This window comes from Mirounga angustirostris, unplaced genomic scaffold (assembly GCF_029215605.1).
Source record: "Mirounga angustirostris isolate CCGP_5_RB_7025 unplaced genomic scaffold, mMirAng1.0.hap1 SCAF_4, whole genome shotgun sequence".
Classification (NCBI taxonomy): domain Eukaryota; kingdom Metazoa; phylum Chordata; class Mammalia; order Carnivora; family Phocidae; genus Mirounga; species Mirounga angustirostris.
The window spans coordinates 157,498,307-157,522,979 of NW_026991712.1; the positions used below are offsets into that span (position 1 = coordinate 157,498,307).

The 24,673-nt window shown below is 37.4% G+C and overlaps 1 protein-coding gene across 7 annotated transcripts in view; it reads left to right on the top strand.

Annotated features, from left to right (window-relative positions):
* Positions 1-24,673, top strand: part of FOXJ3 (forkhead box J3) — a 145,913-nt gene that overhangs the window by 39,826 nt on the left and 81,414 nt on the right. For 6 of the 7 annotated variants that reach the window (XM_054512936.2, XM_045897942.2, XM_045897947.2 and 3 more), the window contains 2 exons: positions 2,514-2,838; positions 15,206-15,280. In XM_054512936.2, the coding sequence (XP_054368911.1) occupies positions 2,514-2,838; positions 15,206-15,280 (400 nt within the window). Of the gene's footprint in view, positions 1-2,401; positions 2,839-15,205; positions 15,281-24,673 lie in introns of all 7 variants that reach the window. The other variant, XM_045897944.3, reaches the window with a different exon arrangement.

Genomic DNA, 24,673 nt, shown 5'->3' on the forward strand with positions numbered 1-24,673 from the left:
TTGAAGGCAGCTGCTTAACCGATTGAGCCACCCAGGCGCCCCTACATTGTTTTCTTTATTCCATAAGTTCCTGTAACTTATTTCATGCTAGCAATGAGCATTTCATACAGTGCTGCGATTATAGAGCATAATGGTAAGGGTTTTATTGTTTTGTTTTTTGTCTTTGGTTTTTTGATCTCTGAAGGTACTGTATAGAGAACTTAAAGTTCAGATTTCAGAGGAATATATGCAGTAGAGATGGAGGGAATTTGAGAAAGTGAAAAAGGTAAAGCTGTGGATGATCTAAGAGCAAGATAATAGGACTCTACTGGCAGTGCAGATAAAATCCTCATGGCTGTCTCTTGATTTATAATTGCTGTTGCTTAATCTGGTTTACTTTATACTGCATTAGTACCCTCGCCAGATAATCCTATAGTAATATTATTAACTAATACTTAACGGATGTTTTTCCTATGTATATGCTACCACATTTAATTCTCAAAGTAATATTTTAATTTTTAAAAAATTATCTGAGAGCGCGCCAGAGTGAGCATGCTGGGGCTGGCGGGGGGGGGGGGGGGCGGAGGGAGAAGCAGATTCCCTGCTGAGCAGAGAGCCTGATGCAGGGAGGGCTTCATCCCAAGACCCTGACTGAGATCATGACCTGAGCTGAAGTCAGATGCTTAGCTGACTGAGCCACCCAAGTGCCCACTCAAAGTAATATTTTAACTGTAGGAACTATTAGTTTCATTTTACAGATGAGAAAGCTGGAGCTTGTTTGTTTGTTTAAAAGATTTTATTTATTTGTCAGAGAGCGCACGTGCGCGAGTGAGCAAAAGCAGTGGGGAGCAGCAGGCAGAGGGAGAGGGAGAAGCAGGCTCCCTGTTGAGCAAGGAGCCTGATGCAGGGCTTAATCCCAGGACCCTGAGCCGAGCTCAGATGCTTAACAGACTGAGCCACCCAGGCATCCCTAGAGAAAGCTGGAGTTTAGATATATTTATTAATATTTTAATTTCCTGCAGCTGTAACTAGTAGAATTAGTACTTGAACTCTGATCTGCCTGACTTGAGAGCCTATGTTCTTTATCAGTTCTGTATTGCCTCCCAGAAGTTCCTATCCTAAGCACGTATTCCAGGCTGCTCTTTGCTTGCAGCCATTTGGGATGAGGGCCTATACTGGATTTTATTTGCCACAGATTTTTTCTTTCACTGAGGTACTTCAGGTTTCTTGTTTTCTTTTTTCTCGTTATTTTGATATCACTTAGAAGTCTTTCATTCTTCTCTACCCTATTATTCCTGTTTCTTTGATCCCGTGGTAGAAAGGTTTGTATCCTCAGCTGAAAGTTAGCAATTCCAGTGTGAAGTGTCAAGCTTTGTTTCTATATTTTTATCTTCAGTTCTTCAAGCAGCTTTTCCCTTCTCCAGAAAATGTGTTAATCTGGCAGATTTTATTTATTTTTTCTTTCTCTGGGTTGTAATGGTCTGAATTTTTGAGCCTTGGAGAGAAATATGTTACAGAATCCAGATCACTAGATGTTTGTATTAGCCTGCCCTGAGTTTTTAATGCTTCTTGCTGTTCATTTATATGATTTAATTTCATCTGTCCTACACTCCCAGATCTTTAGTTTTCTTAAGCTTGTTCCTTGACTTTTGTGGATTTTTAATTTTTATTTATTTTTTAAAAGATTTTATTTATTTGACAGAGAGAGACACAGCGAGAGAGGGAACACAAGCAGGGGGAGTGGGAGAGGGAGAAGCAGGCTTCCCGCGGAGCAGGGAGCCTGATGGCGGGGCATGATCCCAGGACCCTGGGATCATGACCTGAGCCGAAGGCAGACGCTTAATGACTGACCTACCCAGGTGCCCCTATTTTTTATTTTTTAACTGCCTGGGTGCTGCCTATCCTCCTCTTGTTCATCAGTGTCCTTGAGTTTGCATTCCTCTTTTCGGTCAGCTCCCCCAGCTAGCTTGTCTACTTACTATTCTTGTCTACCCTGCTTGCTTTTCCTACCTCCCACCTGCTCAGCTCTACCTTCTTTCCTCCTTGCAAATTCCTGTGCCTGTTTCTCAGTCACTTCTCTGACTTCTTTACTTTAGGTATTCTTTTGTTTGTATGACTCCCCTAAAATTTGTGTAAAAGAAATGCCAATCTTAAGGTTTTAAAGGGCCTGTGGTGTTGGTGAGTAAAGAGCTGGACTGCGGACTTATTTTTCATACTATGATCCTGTTGCCCTATTTAAAGTGACAGTCTTTTTTAGAAACATTGGCATTGGGATCACTTTGTGTGTATGTATTGTTCCGTATCTAAACATTTTAAAACCAAATTTGTTGTGTTTGGAGAGGAAAAAATTTAAAAAGATTGGAAATGTTGAGCCCTTGAATATTTGTTTTGGTCATTAACATACTCAATCTTTTTCCTCCAGATTTAACTCAGGCTTTCCCTCACTTTGGAACTCCTAGATTTGTGAATATTGGATATTTTGAGAAGCAGGGGTTCTTTCCTTGATACTGACTAAGGAGTCTATTTACCTTCAGGATGACATCTGAACTGGAGAGCAGCCTAACATCTATGGACTGGTTACCACAGCTCACCATGAGAGCAGCCATCCAAAAATCTGATGCTACACAAAATGCACATGGAACAGGAATTTCCAAGAAGAATGCGCTCCTTGACCCAAATACAACACTGGACCAGGAAGAAGTCCAACAGCACAAAGATGGGAAACCTCCATACAGTTATGCCAGCCTCATTACATTTGCAATTAATAGCTCACCCAAAAAGAAAATGACTCTAAGTGAGATTTACCAGTGGATTTGTGATAACTTCCCATATTATAGAGAGGCTGGCAGTGGTTGGAAGGTAAGGATTTTATTTAAATTATTATTTTTATGCTATAAACAATAATAACACTAGCTTCTATTACAGATAAAGCTTTGTGGGGGCTTCTGTGATTAAAAAGTGAAATTTTATTAGTCATTTTTAAGATGTCAGAAAAGGTAATTAAATGTTTTTTATTAAGTGATTAACTTTATTTTTGGTAAAATACCAATTTATTAAAGCTGTATTATGTTACATGACTGATAGAGCATAAAGTAAAAACAGAGATAATGTAGCATTCACTGGAAAATAATACCTACAGTTCAGGTAAGTTGATAGTCTTTGGTTAAAAAAAAAAGTATTACAACTAGTATTGTTTTCATCATCTAAGATTTTTTTTTTTAACTTTTATTTTGAAAGAATTTTAGATTTATAGAAGGGGTAAATCAATAGTCCAAAGGGTTCCCATATGTTCTTCATTCACTTCCTCTATGTTAACATCTTATATAAGCATAGTACAGTGATAAAAACTGAGAAATTAATGTTAGTACAGTACTTTTGAGTAAGTAGTACTGTTAACTACTAAGTAAATTACAGACTTCATGCAGATTAGTTTCTCTCCTAGTGTCAGGATCTAGTCTAGGATCCCGCATTACATGTAGTTGTCATGTCTCCTTGGTCTCCTCTCATCTGTAGTACCTCAGTCTTTTCTTGTCTTTTATGACCTTGACACTTTTGAAGAGTACTTGTCAGGTATTTTGTAGAATATTTTGTAGAATGGTATTGTATAGTATGTTTTATAGTTTGGATATGTCTGATTTTTTTCATGGTTAAACTGAGGTAATGCATTTTGGGGAAGGATAATGCAGAGATAATGTGCCTCTCTCTGTATGTCGTATCAAGAAGTACTTGATGTTAGTATGTCTTATAACTGGTAATGTTAACCTGGTTCTTTGGTTAAGGTAATGTCTTCCAGGTTTCTCCATTATAAAATTAATATTTATTGCTTTGTAAATTATAAAGTGTTTTGGGAGCTACTTTGAGGGTATGCAAGTACCCTGTTCTTAAACTTTTGCTCATTAATTTAGCATTTGTATAGCAGGTTTTTATTGTTTTCTAGTGGTGATTTTTTCTTTTCTCCATTCCTTCTCTATTAATTGGGATTCTTCTGTGTGGAAGACTTAGTCTTTTCCTTTTATTTACTTAGTCATTTATTTGTGTTGTATGCACTCATGGATATTTTTTCTTTGTGTTGTCATTATTTGTTAATCAGATTGTTGCAGCTTTGGCCATTGTGCCCTTTTGAAATGGCCCTGTTATTTTGTTTCTTTAGTACTTTTTAACTTTCTGACACAACAAGATGTTCCAGGTTCATCTTGTATCATTCCTGTCCAGCCCTAGATCTTTAAGAAGTCCTAGTTCCTCATCTAAGCTTTTTGATGAACCATCAGATTGCTTTCCTACCTAATTTATGTTCTACAACAAATAATTCAACTTAACTTTCTTTTGTGTCTGCACATGTTATGTTTATATTCCTATTAGGAATTATCCAGTTGTATGCTATGTAGGGTGTGTGTTTGTGCATGTGGAAGAAGGGAGTTTAGAGAACTTTAGATGGTAGTTACTCTTGTTTCTCTTAAGCCTTCCTATCTCAACAGCTTTGTCTTTTTTATTTGTCTAGATTTACTAAAAGATATTTACTGACTTTTTTTTTTTTAAGATTTTATTTATTTATTTGACAGAGACACAGCGAGAGAGGGAACACAAGCAGGGGGAGAGGGAGAGGGAGAAGCAGGCTTCCCGCGGAGCAGGGAGCCCAACGCGGGGCTCAATCCCAGGACCCTGGGATCACGACCTGAGCTGGAGGCAGACGCTTAATGACTGAGCCACCCAGGCACCCCTATTTACTGACTTACTATGCATTGGTGATGTGCTACACACCGTGCCAGATAGTCAAGTGTCAAGGGAAGGGATTTTTTTTTTTTTTTTTTAAAGATTTTATTTATTTATTTGAGAATGAGAGATAGCACATGAGAGGGGGGAGGGTCAGAGGGAGAAGCAGACTCCCTGCCAAGCAGGGAGCCCGATGCGGGACTTGATCCAGGGACTCCAGGATCATGACCTGAGCCGAAGGCAGTCGCTTAACCAACTGAGCCACCCAGGCGCCCCGGAAGGGATTTTTTTTTTTAAGATTTTATTTATTTGTCAAAGAGAGAGAGAGCGAGCACAAGCAGGGGGAGAGGCAGGCAGAGGGAGAAGCATGCTCCCTACTGAGCAAGGAGCCCGATGTGGGACTCATTCCCAGGACCCTGGGATCATGACCTGAGCCGAAGGCGGATGGTTAACTGACTGAGCCACCCACGCATCCCAAGGGATTTTTTTTTTTTTTTTAAAGATTTTATTTATTTGAGAGAGAAAGAGAGTGAGCGAGCGTGCGCGCGCAGAGAGAGAGAATGCACGAGCCAGGGGAGGGGCAGAGAAGCAGGCTCCCTGCTGAGTAGGGAGCCTGATGTGGGACTTGATCCCAGGACTCTGGGATCATGACCTGAGCTGAAGGCAGACGTTTAACTGACTGAACCACCCAGGCGCCTGGGAAGGATTTTTTATATATCCACCTCTTTTCCATCTCCTAGCACAGTGCTTCCATTTAGTAAGCCTAGTAAATGTGGATTGAATGAAATCCTGAATCCTGGTCGCAGCCTTCTTTCCTAGCGTTTTTTTCTAGTCTTTTCTCATGTACCCCCCCCCCCCCCCATTCCAGCTTATTAGCTGTCCCTGGATATAAAAATGTGATTCTTTTTTCCCTTGCTTTTGTTTGTCTCTTACTTGTCCTTGGACTTTCTCTCTTCTGCCCTTTTTTCTAGTTGGCCTTACCCTATTTTTCTTTCAGCTCATATGTTCCCTCTCTCCTCCCTGTAGAACTAATCTCTTTTGGGTTTCCATATGCTTGATTAATAACAGTATCATAAACTTTTAGATTTTTGTTCAGATACCTTGTTTCATTAGTTTTTTATTTCTGTACTCAAATACTTAAATGACAGTTGCTTTTATTGTTTTCTGTGTGTCAGGTGCTATATGCCAGATTGCCTTATGTCTTTGTCTTTTTTTTTTTTAAAGATTTTATTTATTTATTTGACAGAGAGAGAGATAGCTAGAGCAGGAACACAAGCAGGGGGAGTGGGAGAGGGAGAGGCAGGCTTCCCGCCGAGCAGGGAGCCCGATGCGGGACTCGATCCCAGGACCCCAGGATCATGACCTGAGCCGAAGGCAGACGCTTAACGATTGAGCCACCCAGGCGCCCCTGTCTTTGTCTTTTTAAGTCACACAACATTCTTAGGAAATAAGTACTGTTACTGTCCAAATTTGAAAAGTAAAAAAACTGAGGCTTAGAGAAGTAACTTTGCAGTTTCTCAGAGAATGGAGGAGATAAGATTTGGTATCAGACTTGGCAGATTTGGAGATTTCAGATCTTATGCCTTAACCATTACACAGGGCCTATAATTTTGCAAACACTGTATAAATATTTATTGAATTTAATTTGCCAAGATGAAATGGCCGACTCAGTATGAGAAGCAATTGTTAACAGTATAATTTGAATAAGAATCTACTGTAACAGTATTTCAGTGGAGGAGGTACGTAATAAAATTTGATGCATGAATCAAAAAAAGCATCATTCTAACCAAGTAGTAGTGATCCATCTAACTTGTGTGTTCTGGCTTTACCACTAGGTACTACTATTCAGTAGAGTACTTTTGTCAAGATTTAGGATGAGAGAAGGCTAGCAGATTTGATAAACCTGTTTAGCATTGGAAAAACATGGTGGCTAGGGACTAGAAATGCCCCAAATTTGAATAAGTGGCTTAGAAAGCCCATCAGGGGTTATGGGTCTGTATCACTGATTGTAAATTTACATATTTGCACCGACCAGACAGGTGACATAAATGAGTAAAGCAAAAAAGATGACTGATTGAAGATCGCATCTAGTGTAGAACTGCTGTGCTCTTAGGCAGGCACTTGCAGCATTTTAGGGCATATCTTACAATCCCCCCTCCCCCCGAAAATTCAGAAATCTGGATTTTGTGTGCTGTTTCCCAATTTTTAAATGTTAATTCCAGTTTTCTTAAATACAGTGCAGGCCAAACAGAAGTCTGTTGGCTGAGTTCATTCTATGGACTACAAATTTCCAATCTTTGGTTGAGATTATATCCTCTTGTTTTCAGCTAATTTTAATTTGAAAAGGATTTATTTACGGTATATTCTTATGAGCAGTATGTTTGGCTTTGGCAGTACTAAGAAACTTAGCACAGGGCCCCTAAGGAAGTTTATAATCTTTATTGGATAAGGGGGATATATATAAACAAGCAATTATGATGTTATGTAAACAGCTCTGTAATAGAGAACTATAGAGTGCTGTGCTATGATGGATTGGCTAATTGGGCACACCTAGTGTGTGTAAGCCATAATAATATCTAGTATATATGTGACTTAGTAAAGAGTGTTAAATGAAGGGTGAAGTTAATAAGTGCTGTGAGAATTTAGAAAAGCTTATAGGAGGTGTGATGAGGTTCTAAAGTGAGTGGCAAAAAGACTGAGTGCTGGGAAAGTACAGGAAGGGTGAATCAATAGAAAACTGTTGAGGAAGTGTAATTGAGCTCTATTTTGAAGACGAGTAAGATTTAGGGGGGTGTTTTTTTTAAATAACAAACACTCTTAGGAAATAGTTGCTTATACGGGTTCTTGGTGTAGAGAGCAGTAGAAGTTGGGATAGAGCCAGAATGCAGAGATTCCATGAATATATGAATACCAAGCTCAAGAAGAGCTTGGTCCAAATTTGGTAGTGAATAGTACAGAACGTCAATTATATACCTCATTTACTATCCAATCTCAGCTCAAATGTAAGTCCACCTGAGAGTGCCAAATCCATTCTGCTGAATTTCGTGCTGCTGGCCAGCCCAGCTCATGGCCTGAAAGTGGTTTGGAAGTAACTGATAACAGTTTCAACTGGAAGACATAATGGTTTAGATATAATGAGGAAAGAAGGGGAAAGGGGAGAAATGGGAATAGGTGGAGGATTATATTGCACTTCGAACCCAGGAGATTGTCTGGTCCAGTCTCTTGCTTTAGGCAGATCCTTAATATTTCCAGGGACGGCTATCTCATGTTTATTCTTTTAAAAAAGTCTCTTCCACCCAATTTTAGGTGCTTAGAACTTGTCAGGATTGTTTATAATTTTATTTTTGTAAACAGAGAAATAGTTTAAACATTGCAAATGGAGACAAATGGAAACTGGTTTATCTCCTCCTTTGCTCAGGTGCTAACTCTTTTTTCATGTTTTACAATCTGCTGTTCTTAGATTTGTTTTGCACACTCCTATAATCTGCTGCTCACTATTTCTTCTGTCACCCAGAGGAGAAAATGTTGCCATGGTCATTTGAAAGGATTCAAATAGAACTTTAATTTTTAGGTAAAACTCCCTTTCATTTTGTGCTAGGGCATTGAGGGGAGATTACATACTAAAAATAACTCTTTGAATATTCCAGAAGAGTTTAAAAAACACTCTTTAAATTTCTATGATGGGATGATTTTGTAATCTGAACTAGAGGAAAAGGAATTTAAATTTTTGTGCTATTTACTTTACTAAGAAAATTAACCTTTACTAGAGTTTAGGGTAGTATAAAGAAAAATACAAAAGAATGCTATGTGTATGTGGGGTTGTATTCTACTTTTTTTATGTGGGCAGAAAAAGAAAAATATATATTTATTGTTGTAAAAAGAAACTAGGAATAATAAACCAGAAATGTAGTGAACATAGTTACCTATAGGGGATGGATGGAACCAAGGTGGAAGGGGTGTAGAAGAGAATAAGATTTCGAGTATACTTTTTATTTAGTTTTAAACCATGTAAATGTTCTACACATTCAAAAAAATATATATACACAAAATAAAAAAGGATGGAAAAAGGAAACCTTAGAACTGAATATAAGAAGAAACAAATAAGCTGTATGTCATATCAAATGGATAACATAATCACACAGAGAAAAAATTCCAAGAAACTTGAAAAGAGCATTCTCTTGTTTTCATGGGATACATACTAAGATTGAAAAGAATTGCAAAGAAATTATGACCTTTACTTAATAGATTTGTCTAGTGGTTTTTCACTAGAGGCAGCCTCTACCTCCAGTAACCCCGAGAAGAGAAGTTGGGATGTTGGGAGTATTCTGAAACTGTTGGTAGGATAGAACACATGAGTACATATATTGATGTGGGGGAACCAGGGCTCTCACAATGGGGAAAAAAGAGAGGCAGGTAGGAATGTGTTGGTTAATTTGAATTGGAGGTGCCAGTTTAAACTCAAGTTTAAAATAAAAATCACTTAGAATGTTTTTAACATTTAGATTCCTAGGTCACAACTCCAGAGATTTTGAATTAGTCATCTTGAATGGAGCCTAGAAATTGGCATTAAAATTCATTTTAATTGGTTCTAGTCGAGGTAGATTGTACTTTTGAGAAAACACTTTTGGGGCTGGGGTTTTTAAGACCAAGCAATATGCCTTGATCAGTTATTTAACCTGGGCCATTTTTCTCCAGGTTAACCTAGACCATTCAAATTATGTCTACCTCTCTATTCTCCTAACTTCTTTTCTTGGAGTTATTAGAAGTAGGATCTGGCCAAAATGTGAGGTGTGAAGTAATCTCTTTTCTTAATTTTGTGTGTGTGTATTCATATTTTGACTTTCGTATCTCTCTAGGTATTTAAAAGACTTTTTTTTTTTTTTTAAGATTTATTTATTTGAGAGAGAGAGAGAGAGATCTCGCACGCATGCACTCATGCAGGGGCAGGGGGAGAGGGAGATTTTTAAGCAAACTCTACACAGAGCCCAATACAGGGCTCCACTTGAGATGATGACCTGAGCTGAAACCAAGAGTCGGATGCTTAACCTACTGTGCCACTCAGGTTCCCCTTTCTCTGGGTATTTTAATTTTCTAAATATGCTTTTGGTATTTTTTTCAACAGATTTTTGATTACCATGTGAAAAGCATTATATTCTACGTTCTGAGTTGATAGACAAGGTCCCCACCTCATGGAGCCTACATACATTTTGGTATTAGGATGCAGTATATGAGAAGAACACCATTAAACAAATAATTACAAGTGTGATGAGAAATCCAGGGTGATAAAGAAGTTTATTACAATGAGACCTAACCTATTGAGAAAAGTCAGAAAGGACTTCCCTAAAGGACTGATGTTTAAGCCAAGAATAAATTGAAAGTTGAGTAGACTCAGTTAGGTGAAAGGGATGGAGTTACGGGAGGGGGGGGGCAGTCACCTTTGCAGAGGGAGCAACACATGGAAAGCCTAGAGGTGAGAAGGAACATTGAGGGGATGAGTATAGACAGCAAGGTAGGGAGGTAGGGTCAGATCATGAAAGGTCTTTGGAGGCTCTGTTAAGGATTTAGATTTTATCCTAAATGCAATAGGACGTAATTGGAAAGTTTTAAGTGAAGGGGTAATACTGAATTTTTACCTTGTGAGGAGATCACTGCCTGCAGGGTAGAGCATGGTGGAGTAGGGACAAAGAGAGGAAGGTGGAGGGCGACACCAGTTATGAAGCTATTGTACTATTTTTGGTGAGAATGATGTCCTGGACTGAGATAGTGGCAGAAGAGATGGAATAAAGTAGGTAGGTCAAAGGTAGACTTAAGATCTGCTAACAGATTTATTTTAGATGGTGAAGAAGAGAGAAGAATTAAGGATGTCTTAAAGCTTTCTGATTGGAGCTGTTACATGAATAATTGTCTTTAACCTGAGAAGAGAAAACTGGAAGATCACACTGGGGATAAAGATTGAGTTTAATTTTAAACATAATTGAGTTTAAGGTGTTTCTGGAGATGTCTAGTAGATTGTTGAAAATATGTATTTAGGAACTCCAGTGTAGTTTGGAGGTCTAGATAGATTGTCACAGATGGTCGTTGAAGCCATGGCTGTAGATGAGATTACATAGGCAGCAAATGTGGAAATGAAAAAAGGACTTAGGGCAGAGCCTTGATGATTTCCAACATTTAAGCTTTTTGTAGAGGAGGAAGCCCCAAGGAGAGATGTGTCCTTCCCCTGAGGCCATTTAGAAAAAAACATGTGACCATCTTGATTTTTTTTCTCCCCATCTTGAACTTTTAAGGTGGGTAGATGAACTCCGGTTTGTTTTATTAGTTCTTTTTTTCCTTGTCTTTTTTTAGATTTGGGCTATTTTTTATGATTACATTTTCTCTCTGCTATTATTTTATTAGTTATACCTCTTCCTAAATTTTACTGACTGCTGTAGGGTTTACCACATGTATGTTTATCACAATCTGCCTTCAAATATACCATTTTATGTATAGTGTAAGAACTTTATAAACTTTATATTTCTGATTCTTTTGACCCATCCTTTGTGCTGTTGTTACACATTTTCCTTCATATGTTATAAACCACATAATTATTATATTTTCTTTAGATAATTATATTTTAAAGGTGTCATAAATAAGAAAAAGTGTTTTTAAAATTTACCTTCATTTTTATAATTTCTTGAACTCTATTTCTTTTTGTAGATCCAAGTTTCTATTTGTTATACTTCTGCCTGAAGAGCTTTTGTATAACATTACCAGCCAACTGGCACTAGAAAAAATAAATTCTTTTAGCTTTTGCTTTTCTGGAGGTCTTTATTTTGCCTTCATTTTTGAGAGATGTTTTCACTGCATATAGAATACTTTTTTTTCTTTTAGTATTTTGGAGATGTCATTCTGTTGTCTTCTAACTTGCAGTTTTTGAGACATCTGCTATAATTTTTATCTTTATTCCTCTGTACATAATTTTTTTCCTTTTGGTGCCTTCACAATATTCTCTTCATTTTGATTTTCCACCATTTTGACCTATAATGAATATAGGTGTGTGAATTTTTAATTTCTTCTGTTTGATGTTCTCTGAAGTTCTTGCATCTGTGATTTAATGTCTTGCATTATTTTCAGAAGATTCTTGGCTGTTCCTTCTTCACATTTTTCTTCTCCATACTTTTTCTCTTCTCCTTCTGGGACTCACATATATTGTTCCATGGTTCTTGAATGATCATGTGTGTGTGTGTATTTTTAAAGTACTTGTGCACGCATGTGTGTCAATTTCGATAATTTCTGTTAATATGTCCTCAAAATATCTGAGCCTTTTTCTGGTTGTGTCCAGGCTACTGATGAACCCATCTAGGGAGTTCTTTATCTTTGATCATGTTTTTAAATTCTATCATTTACATTTGGCTCTTAGAGTTTCCACATTTCTGTTGAAGTTCCCCATCTCTCTATGCAAGTTACCGCTATTTCTCCTTGGTCCTTGAACATATTAGTCATAGTTACTTTAAAGTTCTGGTCTCATAGTTCTAACACCTTTCATTTCGGTGTTTATGATTTTTATCTCTTGACAGTGGGTTTTTTGTGGGTTTTTTTGCATTTCTAATGTGTCTTGCAATTTTTGACTGAGTGCCAGATATATGTGTAGAAGAACGGTAGAGATTGAGATAAATGGTATCAAGCAAGTGAGCATGGTTGGGGGTGGGGGTGAGGCAGAGAGAGAAGGGAGAGAGAGGATCTTAGGCAGGTTCCACGACCAATGTGGATCTCAGGACACTGAGATCATGACCTGAGCCAAAATCAAGAGTCAGTGCTTAACCAGCCGAGCCACCCAGGCACTCGAAGATAAATAATATTTATACCTGTAGATGGACAAACATCTTTTTTCCCAGGCCATTTGTTTAGGGAGTTGAATCAGTTTGTCAATAATTGAGTTGAATTTGGGTTTTGTTGTTGGTATCTTTACCTTCATTATACCACAGACTTTACATTCCTCCAGTGGTAGGCTCTTATTACCTGTGCTTGGAAATGAGGGGCTTGGGTACTGTAGAATTTTCTGTTTTCCTGTTTTCTCTTTAGATTTTAGTTGTCTCTTTAGATTTTAGTTGTCTCTGCCTACCTTGCTACAGATGGGGATCTCTCCATGTTCCTGTCCCTCCTCTATCAATAGGCTGTTAATGCTTGTTACTCACTGCTAGGTTTGGGGTAGGGGCTGTTGGTTCTCTCTGTTTTCTTTCTTTCTTCATTTTATTTTTATTTTTATCTTTTTCTTTCTTTATTTTATTTTTCATTTTATCTATGCACAACGTGGGGCTCGAACTATACTACTTTAAGATAAAGAGTCACAAGACAAGCTCTACCCACTGAGCCAGCCAGGTGTCCCTCTGTTTTCTTGATTCAGCCTCATTCTTACTCCGGCACTTGTACTTGGGGTTGGGCCTTTTCAGTGTTTCTTTCCTTTAGCCATACTAGCCTGTACCTGTAGTTGCTTTTGATGTAGGGTCCTGGGTCCAAGGTAGTTTCTAACAGTTGTCCCAGAGGTAAAAGAGGTACTCTTTCTCTACCAGCCAGCAGTGGATCTTTGCTTGTGTCTTGAGAAGGGTTTTCATTTCCATTCTTCCCTCAGAATCTATCTTTGCCAGAGTCCTGTGGGTGAGAAGTTTTGCTGCTCCTACCTCACAGTTAAAGTTGGCTTTGTGAGATCTATTGAAGGTGGTACGGCTTTGTTTCCCACTACAGCTGTCTGTTACCTCCTTTCTGCTTATGCTACAAAGGAGACTTTGTTTTCCTTTCGCATCCCCATTCTTTTTTGTGAGTATATAGTAAAGGCCCATGGAGAAGAGCTTGGAGAGTGAGTGGGAACTTCCCTTATGTTTGGGGCCCTTGCTGTTCTAAACTGACACACCAGCCTATGCTTGACCTTACAAATTTTAGCTACTTTTTTGGATGCTTGGATGGTGGCCACTTCATTCTCCCATACTCTGCCAAAAAGGTAAGATAGTTTGTCTGCTTTCTCCTTGTATGGGCTTGTCCTTCTTAAGAATTTAATTTGTTGGGCTGCCTTGCAGCTTCAACTCTCTGATGTGGCTCAGAAATAGGTTTGTTTTGTTTTGGTTTACCCATTGTTTTCTCATTGTTTGGGAGGGATCATTACTCATTGTAGCTGTTTATATCCCAAGCAGAGGTGGAACTCCCATTCTTAAATTTGAAATTGATGTTTGATAATAAAATAGGCTTGAATTTATATTCTGTGGTCATTTTTATTTTTTAAAGATTTTATTTATTTGACAGAGAGAGACACAGAGAGGGAACACAAGCAGGGGGAGTGGGAGAGGGAGATGCAGGCTTCCTGCGGAGCAGGGAGCATGATCTGAGCTGAAGGCAGATGCTTAATGACTGAGCCCCCCAGACACCCCTATATTCTGTGATCATTTTTAAAAACTTTGTAATCCCAGTATTCCTCTATGAGAGGGAAGTTTTCATATAGGCATTGTTGTTAGAGTTCTGAATTTTATGTTAAAAATAAGATATGCCCAAAATGCTCTCCTAAAATTCTAAGTGGTGGCTAAATGCTGTTGGAGCCCATTTCCCCCAAATACCTGGCCATTTTGGCATAAAAATTATGGGATGGATTTTGGAGCATTTCATTAAAACGAAATGGCTTTTGGGTATTTTCTGTAAAAATTATGGCACAGTCCTACTTATTCATGAAAAGATTGCCTGTTTCACAGATTCTTCAGGTCTCCAGGTGCATTTTCTTGCCATTCAAGATGGTTGTTCTTTCTTGCTGTATTGATGAACCTAGATGTTCTTCCTAGTCCTCTGTAGCCAGTGTCTTCTTTATATTCTTGTAATGGAGCAGTGAAATTTTTTTTGCTTAAACATTTTTTTATCTCATTAGAAAATGATAATACATGTGCCTTGTAGATCATTTAAACATTGCAGGAAAGAGAAAAAAAGAAAAGTTATCATCACCTATAATTCAGTAGAATAACTTAGCATTTTGCATTCTGGCTTATTCTAAGAATGAATGATTGAGAGGCAGGTGCCTGGTTGGCTCGGTTGGTAGAGCATCAACTCTTGATCTCAGGGTCGTGGTTCAAGCCCCACCTTGGGCGTGGAGCCTACTTAAAAAAAAGAATGAATAAATAAATACCACAATTAAAGTTATAATGTGTATACAATTTTATATTTGGTATTTAATATTTAACATTAATCATAGACATCTTCCTATGATTAGATCTTCCTAAAAGGTCTTAATAAACATTTAAAATAGGATATATATTTCATTATTTGGAGTTTTGTAAAGTCTACTAGAAGTCAACTATCAATATTTTGTAAAGTTTAGCTACTTTTCTTTGCAGCATTCATAATTTGAAAATCAGAAAGGTTTAAATTTGAAGTTCATTTAATAAAGCTTATTCCACTTGGAATTGTATTCTAGTGCATAGATATTTAGGCTTCTGATTCTGTTTTTAAAGGTGAGTTTTGTTTTTTGTCTTCCAATGACCCTGTGGCTTTTCTTCTTTAATTTCAGAATTCCATACGACATAATCTGTCACTGAACAAGTGTTTCCTTAAAGTGCCTCGATCAAAGGATGACCCGGGAAAGGTAGGATTCATTATCTTAAGATAAAATAATTGGATTCTTCATTATATGTGTTGTTTGTATCTGAGTAATATCTGTTATATAGAGAGAAAGAGAATTGGGATGAGAGCACTCCAGAACTTGTCTAGTTCATTGGTCATGAACCTTCCTGATCCTCCTTCACCTCACTCCACCTTATCCCCGTTTTAGTTGGTAATTTTCAAGGACCAACCAGGCAGAGAGAGCTTTCTTTTTAAGCATTGGAAAGTTAGCTAGTGTAGAGCTGGTCCTCTGTAATATTTTGCTGCTTCTAATCTAGTTTTTGTTTGGTTATTTTCTTAAGTACTGTGTATTAAGTTAAATTTGGTTTTTGAACTGCTTGTCAGGAACCACAGTTTATTATTTATTGCATATAAGAGGTAGATTTGGTAGATCTTGACACAAGTACAAATAATTCTTCTTCTGAAATAAAATTCTCTATTATTTACCTGTTTTCTTAGTTACTGTTTTTTCCTTTTCATTCCATTTATCTCCTGCCACTTACACTTTTAGTATTTTATCTACAGAGACTTCCCTTCTTTTTGGTTTTAATAGCCATATCAACTGCAGTGTGGCCTGTACTTGGTACTAGTTACTTGGTTTCTAAAGCTCAGAGTACTTTTTTGGACCATAATTTGGTTGTCATGATGAATTATTACATTAGGACTTGGAGATAGTGTATCTGTTGGCAAACATTTTGCTCTTTGGCTGGTTAGACTTTTTAACCAGCCAAAACAGTCTTTTTAAGCTCACCATCCCTGGAAGAATCTTTCTAAAATGTAAACCTGGTTATGTTAACACCCTGCTTAAAAGTACTCCCCAATGTCTTGGAGATGTTGCCTTGTGTTATCAAATACCCTCTATGCTTTTCCTTGATCTACCTTTCTAGCTATGATTCACATTCAAGACTCACTGTGAGGATCTACTTGAAGTTTCCCAAATATGCCTTTCATATGGTTTTCTCTTCTGCACAAACTCCCTTTCTCTGCTTGTCTGGCCTACTCTTTGGGTCTATTAAGGTTGAGCTACAGCATTACTTCTCTGAAGTTTTTGTTTCCACATACTTCAGCTGAGTTTGTTGTTCCCTCTTGATTTCCTGTTACTTTGTCATCATTGCGATAGTTCCTAATCAGTCTGTCCTTGGGTTGCTACCTCCAAATTATAATAAATTTCATATAGTAGCCAGTGCTGTCTTTCAAAAATGTTAACCTAATTACACATTCTCCTTGTTTAAAATCTTTATTGATTATCTACTGTCCTTAGGTTAAGGTCTAAACTTATGAGGGTAGGGATCATATATATATCTATATCTATATATCATATATATAGAGAGAGAGAGAGAGAGAGTTCACTTTTTATCTCCAGTTGCTTGCACAGTGGCTGGTGTCACTGAGGAGACTCTTGTTGAATGAATGAATGTATTGTGTCCTCTGCTAGATAGATAACTTCTTGAGGTTAGAGATGAAGAGTTATTCATTTCCATTGTAAAGAAGGCACTCTTAAGTAATGGTTATTTTATAACACCTTCTATGATCTGCCCCATCAAGTTGGTTCAGTAAGACTGAATAGATTATTATTATAGTCTTCTTATTTGACCCAATTTATTGTTTGTGTTCATAATTCTCCAAGGTTGTGTTTCTTTTCTTTAAAGCAGGTTTGTTATAAAAAAAGAAATTATATAACTTTTTATATTTGCTTCATTACAATTTCTGATGGGCAGTGAGTATATATATCTATCTGACTGAAAATGTTCTTCAAAGAATTCAGAGATTGTGAGTTCTTTGAGAGCATTAATTGAATACTATAAACATTTGGTTCAGATTTAATTTTTACGGGGTGCCTGGGTGGCTCAGTTGTTGAGCATCTGCCTTTGGCTCAGGTCATGATCCCAGGGTCCTGGGATCGAGCCCTGCGTCAGGCTTCCTGCTTGGCAGGAAGCCTGCTCTCCCTGTCCCACTCCCCCTGCTTGTGTTCCCTCTCTCGCTATGTATTTCTCTGTCAAATAAATAAATAAAATCTTAAAAAAAAAAAAAATTTAATTCTTACATGAGGTTTAAATCATTAAAAAAATAAACCAACATACCTGAATGTTTTACTATGTTGTGTACTAAGTCTTAACCAGTTGGAGATCTATTTAAAAAAAAACTTGTGCTGTCAGGTTTTCTTTTGTGCAGAACCCAAAACTTTTCTCCACCTTTAATTAAATAGTATCATGGAATAAGGCATATGTAGAAAACATATGTTACTCTTGCAACTATTCTTTTTGAATCAGGATTGTCTTAACTAATGTGCAACCAAAACAAAATACAGAAATAAATAGAATCCTGAGAGGTTAATAACAGATTTCAACTTTTACCATTAGTCTCCAGTTTTAGTTTTGTTTTAATCAAAGCACATCATTGTTATCATTAATTTTGGTCATAATAGTAAATACCATACATTTAATCTTATAAAGTGCATTATACTAAGAGAGACATTTTTATTTTCAGTCTTCAGGTGAGATTTAAATATCCATTGTTCTTATTTATCTTGGTCAGAAGTAAATGTAAACTGGATCTTAATAAAATACATTTATGTGAATAAAGCCATTTTAATTTTTGATATCAAAATACGATTTTTATTTAAAAATCCCATTACCTAAAAAACACTTTGAAAAACCTCAGATCCATTTGATAGAAAAGGAAACTAAGGCTAATAAATGAGGAATGACTTGTCCAGATTCAGGGTGGAATTAGAACCCAAGTGTATTGGCCAGACTTAGTTGCAGTCACAGAAACCCATTACAGACCAACTTAAAGGAGAAAATATCTACAGAAAGAACTGGAGCCTGGTTCTTAAATTGTGTCACCAGGAATGTCTCTTTAGTCTACTAAAGTCCCTTAGTTCTACTAGCTTCTCTGATGGCTTGTTTTTTCAGCCCAGTTAATGGCAGAGATGACCATCAGCAGCTTCTGGCTTAGGTTCTACTTGTTTACTCACCCTTAGTAGAAAGGGAGTGTTTGATGTCCTCCCCTACCAAGTCACCTGGAATATAGCAAACATCTTAGAATGAATGCTGTACAAGCAGAATACACTTGGTTCCTTGGTTCCTAGACTAATGCTTTTTCCGCTATACCAATCTTCCTTGAGAGGGAGGCCAAAATGTTAGTTAAGTTTTGGTACTTATGAATTGTTTTTTCTTTTTGTATTACAGTGTTTCCTGGCATTTGAGGAGCTTTTCCAAAACCACCCTCACCACAGTGGGAGAAAACCATTGAGCCAAGGTGGGGTGGGAGTAGTTTTTGGTCTTGGGTATGGGGTGGACTTTAACCCCTTAGGATTTTACTAGCTGCTGCCATGACTGACATGGGTCCAAGAGATAGAAGTAGAAGTAGCACATCCAGTATCTTCTTCCCTGTATTTTTATTTGAATAGCTTCCTGTTCAGTGTATCACCAGAGAGGTATGAAGGCCAGCCTAAACTTGGAAGAGTGTTGAATTACTGATGGTTTTTTTTTTTTTTTTAAAGATTTTATTTATTTATTTGACAGAGAGAGAGAGAGACAGCGAGAGCAGGAACACAAGCAGGGGGAGTGGGAGAGGGAGAAGCAGGCTTCCCGCCGAGCAGGGAGCCCTGGGGCTCAATCCCAGGACCCTGAGATCATGACCTGAGCTGAAGGCAGACGCTTAACCGACTGAGCCACCCAGGCACCCCAAATTACTGATGCTTTTATATGGCTATTTATTCCTGACTCAATCCTTCATTTTCTAGAAGTCTTTGTCATAAAATCCCTTAATATTTGAATCTCTCCCATGTACATTAATGGGCTGAAATCAGTCTTATGTTCCCCGAAACTAATTTCAAATAGCCATATTATTGCTTTTTTTAAAAAGAAACACAAAATGAAATTACATTTTGCATCCATAACTCTACTGCCTGTTTTGGGACAGATTTCTATTTTCTTTTCCTTGATTACAACTCTGTTTTTGCATCTTGTAGTCTCTCCATTTTTTTTTTATTACTGTCTTTTATCTTTTCTCTTTTTATTAGCTTTATTTTCTGTATTTCTGTTGTTTTGTAATCTAATTGTTGTTGTTAAAGTTTTCTTTTCTTGCCTTTTATTCACGTATTCCTCTTAATTATCTTAAAGAAAGGTATATTTTCACATTATGGGAAAACAAATCCTAACAGCTAAATTCACTTAGAAAAAAAAAAAGAGTTCTCGTTCTTTGCTTTCTTCCTTCATCTTTTCTCAACCCTTTTTCCTCTTCTTAAGCTCAGAAAAATGAATCTGGTTTTAAAGGAAATAAAAGATTATAGGAAGTGGTTTCAACAGTTGTATAATTAGTTAGCAGCATTGGGTTCTAACAGAACTGAGGTGGTAGCTAAGAAGACCCCAGGAGGGCCACCTGCCTGTTCTGGGAGAAAGAACTTCAGTGAATTCATAGTAACAAGAGTTTTTTGGGGCAGAGGGCAGGGAATGCTTTTTCTTGCCTGGGGATGGGAAGGTCGTAAAGGCTTGGTGGCTGTGAAAATCGGAGTGTTTTGTGAGGAAACAACAAATTCCACTGCTGGATAATTAACTTTTGGAATTTCTGAGACTGTAATTTTTTTCTATTCTTGTCCTCTGTCCTAGTATGGGGACCATAGCATAGTTGACTGATCTCGTTTTTTCAGAGTTTTCTTTTTTGGCCATGTTAGTATTGGGTTGTATTTATTTATAAATTTGTTTTTTATTCATTGGTATCCTGTTTTAGTTACTTTATTTGTTCAGAGATGTAGAAAAACTGGAGAGGTTTGAAAGTACATAAGATATAACATTAAGTTTAGATTAACAGTGTTGCAGAAATCACAGGTTTGTACTCTGAAGAAGGAAGAGTGTAATTTTAATACTAGTCTTAAAGTAGATGCATGATTTTTGTGAAGAATTTGACCTCTTTGTCTTTGTATAAAACCAAATTGGAAATGGGATTTAAAGATAAGAGCAAGAATTTGGTTAGACAAAGATAAGGACATCTTATTTATTTGATTGAAGAAGCACTGGTAGGGTTCCAAGGGATGTTTTAGAGTTTGCCACTTCTTCTTCTTCTTCTTCTTTTTTTTTAAGATTTTATTTATTTATTTATTTATTTATTTGACAGAGACACAGCAAGAAAGGGAACACAAGCAGGGGGAGTGGGAGAGGGAGAAGCAGGCTTCCCGCAGAGCAGGGAGCCCGATGCGGGGCTCCATCCCAGGACCCTGGGATCATGACCTGAGCCGAAGGCAGACGCCTAACGACTAAGCCACCCAGGCGCCCCTAGAGTTTGCCACTTCTGAAGCACTTTAGGAGAAATACAATTAATAACCTTTGTGGTTTTAACTCATGGTAGGTAAGACCCCACTTCAAGGCTGAGAAGAGGACATGATCAAGTTGAGCTGGGGGACCAGTGAGAACAAAGTTGGGATAGAATCAGGAATTAAGGGAATTAATGTAAGTACAGTAGTCCTCCCCCTTATCTGCAGGGGATACATTCCAGGACCCCCAGTGGACACCTGAAACTGTGGATGGTACCAAACCCTATGTATGTCTTTTTCCTATACATATGTACCTATGATAAAATTTAATTTATGAGTTAAGCATAGTAAGAGATACTAGTAATAACTAATGGTAAAATAGAACAATTTTAATAACATACTGTAGGAAAAATTATGTGGCTGTCATCCCCCCCACAACTACCTTATTATACTCTATTCCCCCTCTTGTGATGATATGAGATGATAAAGTGCTTTCGTGATGAGATGAAGTGAGGTGAATGATGGAGGATTGTGATGGAGCATTAGGCTACTGTTGACCTTCTGACACTACGTTGGAGGATCATCATCTGGACCACAGTTGTGACAAACTGCAGAATGTGAAACTGGGGATAAGAGGGGGGACTGCCGTACTCATATGAGATCCAAGAGTGAAGAAAAGGATTGGTACCAGGGAGTACATACTAAGGCAAAGGTGGATTAAGAACGTGAGATGGTTCAGTAGACAGAGCAAGGTTAGAAAGCCCAGAGTAAGCACAGGCATTTGACGAAGAGATTTGAAAGATTGGAGTTAAACAAGAGATGAGGATCATATTCAGAGAGAGAATATTGCAGAAACAGAAAGAAGTGCTGTCATAGAGGTTTTTTGTTTTTTAAGATTTTATTTATTTGACAGAGCACAAGCAGAGGGAGAGAGAGGGAGAAGCAGACTCCCTGCTGAGCAAGGAGCCCGATGTGGGACTCGATCCCAGGACCCTAGGATCATGACCCGGGCTGAAGGCAGCCGCTTAACTGACCGAGCCACCCAGTTGTCCCTGTCATAGATTCTTAACAATAAACTTAAGCCAAGGCAGTTGAGTTAGAATGGCCTTTTATTTCCACGTGCCATATTCTCTCTTCTTTTTTTAAGGGTGGGAAGTAACAATTTGTTGTTGCTGGCCTATTTTTTCCATCTCTAAACTACTTTAAAAAATAGTATTTTGTCAACAAATTAATTTAAAAAATTATATATGGTAAAACTCACTGGTGTCTAATTTTAGTTGTTTTGACAAATGCAAACAGTTTAACCAATGCTGTGATCAAGATATGGAACATTATTGTCCGTTGGTCGTCAGCCTCTTCTTCCACCCCCAGGCCACTACTGATCTGTTTTCTTTCCCTATAATTTTGCCTTTTCCAGAAGTTCAGATAAGTGGAACTCATGCAATAGGTGGCCTTTTGGGTCTGGCTTCTTTCACTTAGCATAATGCATTTGAGATCCTTCCATGTTATATTAGCAGTTCATTGCTTTGTTTTATATATTCTGTTGTATGGATTAACCCCGTTTAATCACCATTTGAAGAATATGTGGGTTGTTGCCAGTCATAATTTCATTTGACCATCAAATTCTTTTCTTTAGGCTTAGACTCAGTAATTAATACTGAGAAATACTGAAGTTCAAGACAATGTTGAATTAACCTAACCTAATATATAATAGTCATACTCAACTGCTTTGTGGATTATGTTAAATACAGGTGAGCATTCTGTCTCTTGGAAATCAGCCGTGATACAGTAAAACCTTATTTTTCTCCATCTTAAAACAAAATTTCCAAAAGGACTAAGCTAAGGCATTGATGATTTAAAAACAGGATATGACCAACTCTTAATTACTTAAGAGAATGTACTGTTTTTAAGTATCCTTAACATTTAAGGAACTGTTTACTACAATAAAAATGCTAATTAATGTATTATTTTTAATCCAGTGATTAAGAGTAGATTCCTTAATAGTCTTTCCTGAGTAATACTTAGCTTAATTTGATAATCAGTATATTTAAATATAAGTAATAAAAGCCTGCATTTGTTCAGGAAGAATGTTCCAAGGACCTGAGTTGGCATTGGGATAGTTTTTGTCCAAACATTCATTCAGCTAACTAGCCAGCCAAGCTGCCTGCCTTTGAGTATATTTGACTGTTTATTATCTATTTTTGTGGTTTGAGTAACTATTTAACTTTCCTAATTATGCTTAGGCAATAGGTATAAACCAAGACCAAAACTTGGGAAGTATGTTCACTCTAAATGCTCTATCATGGAGCTATGGGCAGTTACCAGGCAGTTTACCAGCATCCTGAGATGTTGGAGGGTAAAAAAAAAAACCTTTGAAACTAGATTGACAAATCTAAACTGGAGAGAAATAAAACATTTGAGACATGGTATGAAGCCAAAGAAGTCAGGGACAGAAGGGATTCAGTATTGTTTCTGAGGCTCCTGATGATGTGCATTGAGAGTTAAGGATGAGCAGAGAATGGTCTATGATGATTCACTTTACCAATGAACATGTATATTGGCAGTAGGGTTAGTTAAAACCAAAAACATAAAATTCACAGATTTGGCCATTTGGAGTGGTTGGTTAGTAATTTATGATAGGGACTGCTTTCCCCAGGAATGAAATAGTAACTTGTTGTGTTTATGTTTAATCAGATAATGGCTTTTTTTTTTTTTTAAGATTTTATTTATCCATTTGAAATAGAGAGCATGAGCGGGGGCGGGGGAGTAGAGGGGGAGGGAGAAGCAGGCTCCCCACTGAGCAGGGAGCCCCATGTAGGGCTTGATCCAGGACCCCAGGATCACTACCTGGGCCACAGGCAGATTCTCAACCAACTGAGCCACCCAGGCACCCCATTGGCTTTTTTTTTTTTTTAAGGTTTTTTTTTAAGTAGTCTGTATACCCAGTGTGGGGCTCGAACTCACAGCCCCGAGATTAAAAATCTCATGCTCCCCAACTGAGCCAGTAAGGTGCCCCAGATAATGGCATTTTTATTAGGCTGTTTTTTTAATTCGAAGGCTGTTAAAGTTCAAATTAGTGTGTGATAGAGCAGGGTACTTATTTGACATAAAATTTCAGTCAGAAATTAATTAGGACAGTTGTACTTTATTTTGAGTGATAAATTTTTTGTAATGAAAATAAAGGTATTTAAGTCCATTGCTGGTCTTTGGCACATTTTTATTTCTGATGCATTTTCTGTATTTCGATTACCTTAATTTTCCTTAAGTTGATGAATTATCAGTATTATTGTTTGATCACTTCAATTTAAGAATGCTACCTAGTTTTCAATTGGGTGTCACCCCTTTTTTTTCCACTCTAGAATTAATCTTTGTTTTAGGGTGGATATATGTACATTTTAAGTTTATTATTTTTTAGTAATCTCTACACCCAACATGGGGCTCGAACTCATGACCCTGAGATCAAAAGAGTTGCATGCTTTTCCAACAGAGCCAGCAAGGGGCCCCATGTTTTAGAATATCTTGAAGTTGGCAGTTGATTTCTTTTTGGAAGATGTGTTCAAAGCTGTACAAGTCTAATTTGTGATGTTTGGGACTGTGCATCCTAGGACAGTGCAGTCTTCTCCCTTGGGAGGACATTAACGTGCTGTACCAGAATTGTTGATATGAATTAATAATGTCTACATTTGTATACTGCTTTACAGATTAGGGAGTTGTTTTACAGGTATTATCTCAATCTTTACAACAAGCTCCAGTTTTAGTTTGTGATCTTTAAGTCTATAGTAGAGTTTTCCATAGTAGATTAGTTTGCATAAAACTCACATAATGGAACTTCACATAAATGGAATCATTCAATATACAGTTGACCCTTGAAAACAAGGTTTCAACTGCACAGGTCCATTTATACATGGAATTTTTTGATAAATGTAGTACTTTAAGTGTATTTTTTCTTTCTTAAAAAATTTTTTTTAACATTTTTTTCCCCTCTGGCTTACTCTATTGTAATACAGTGTATAATGCATATAACACAAAGTATGTGTTAATGGACTGTTTATGTTATCAGAAAGGCTTCTGGTCAACAGTAGACTATTAGTAGTTAAGGTCTGGGGGAATCAAAGGTTACAT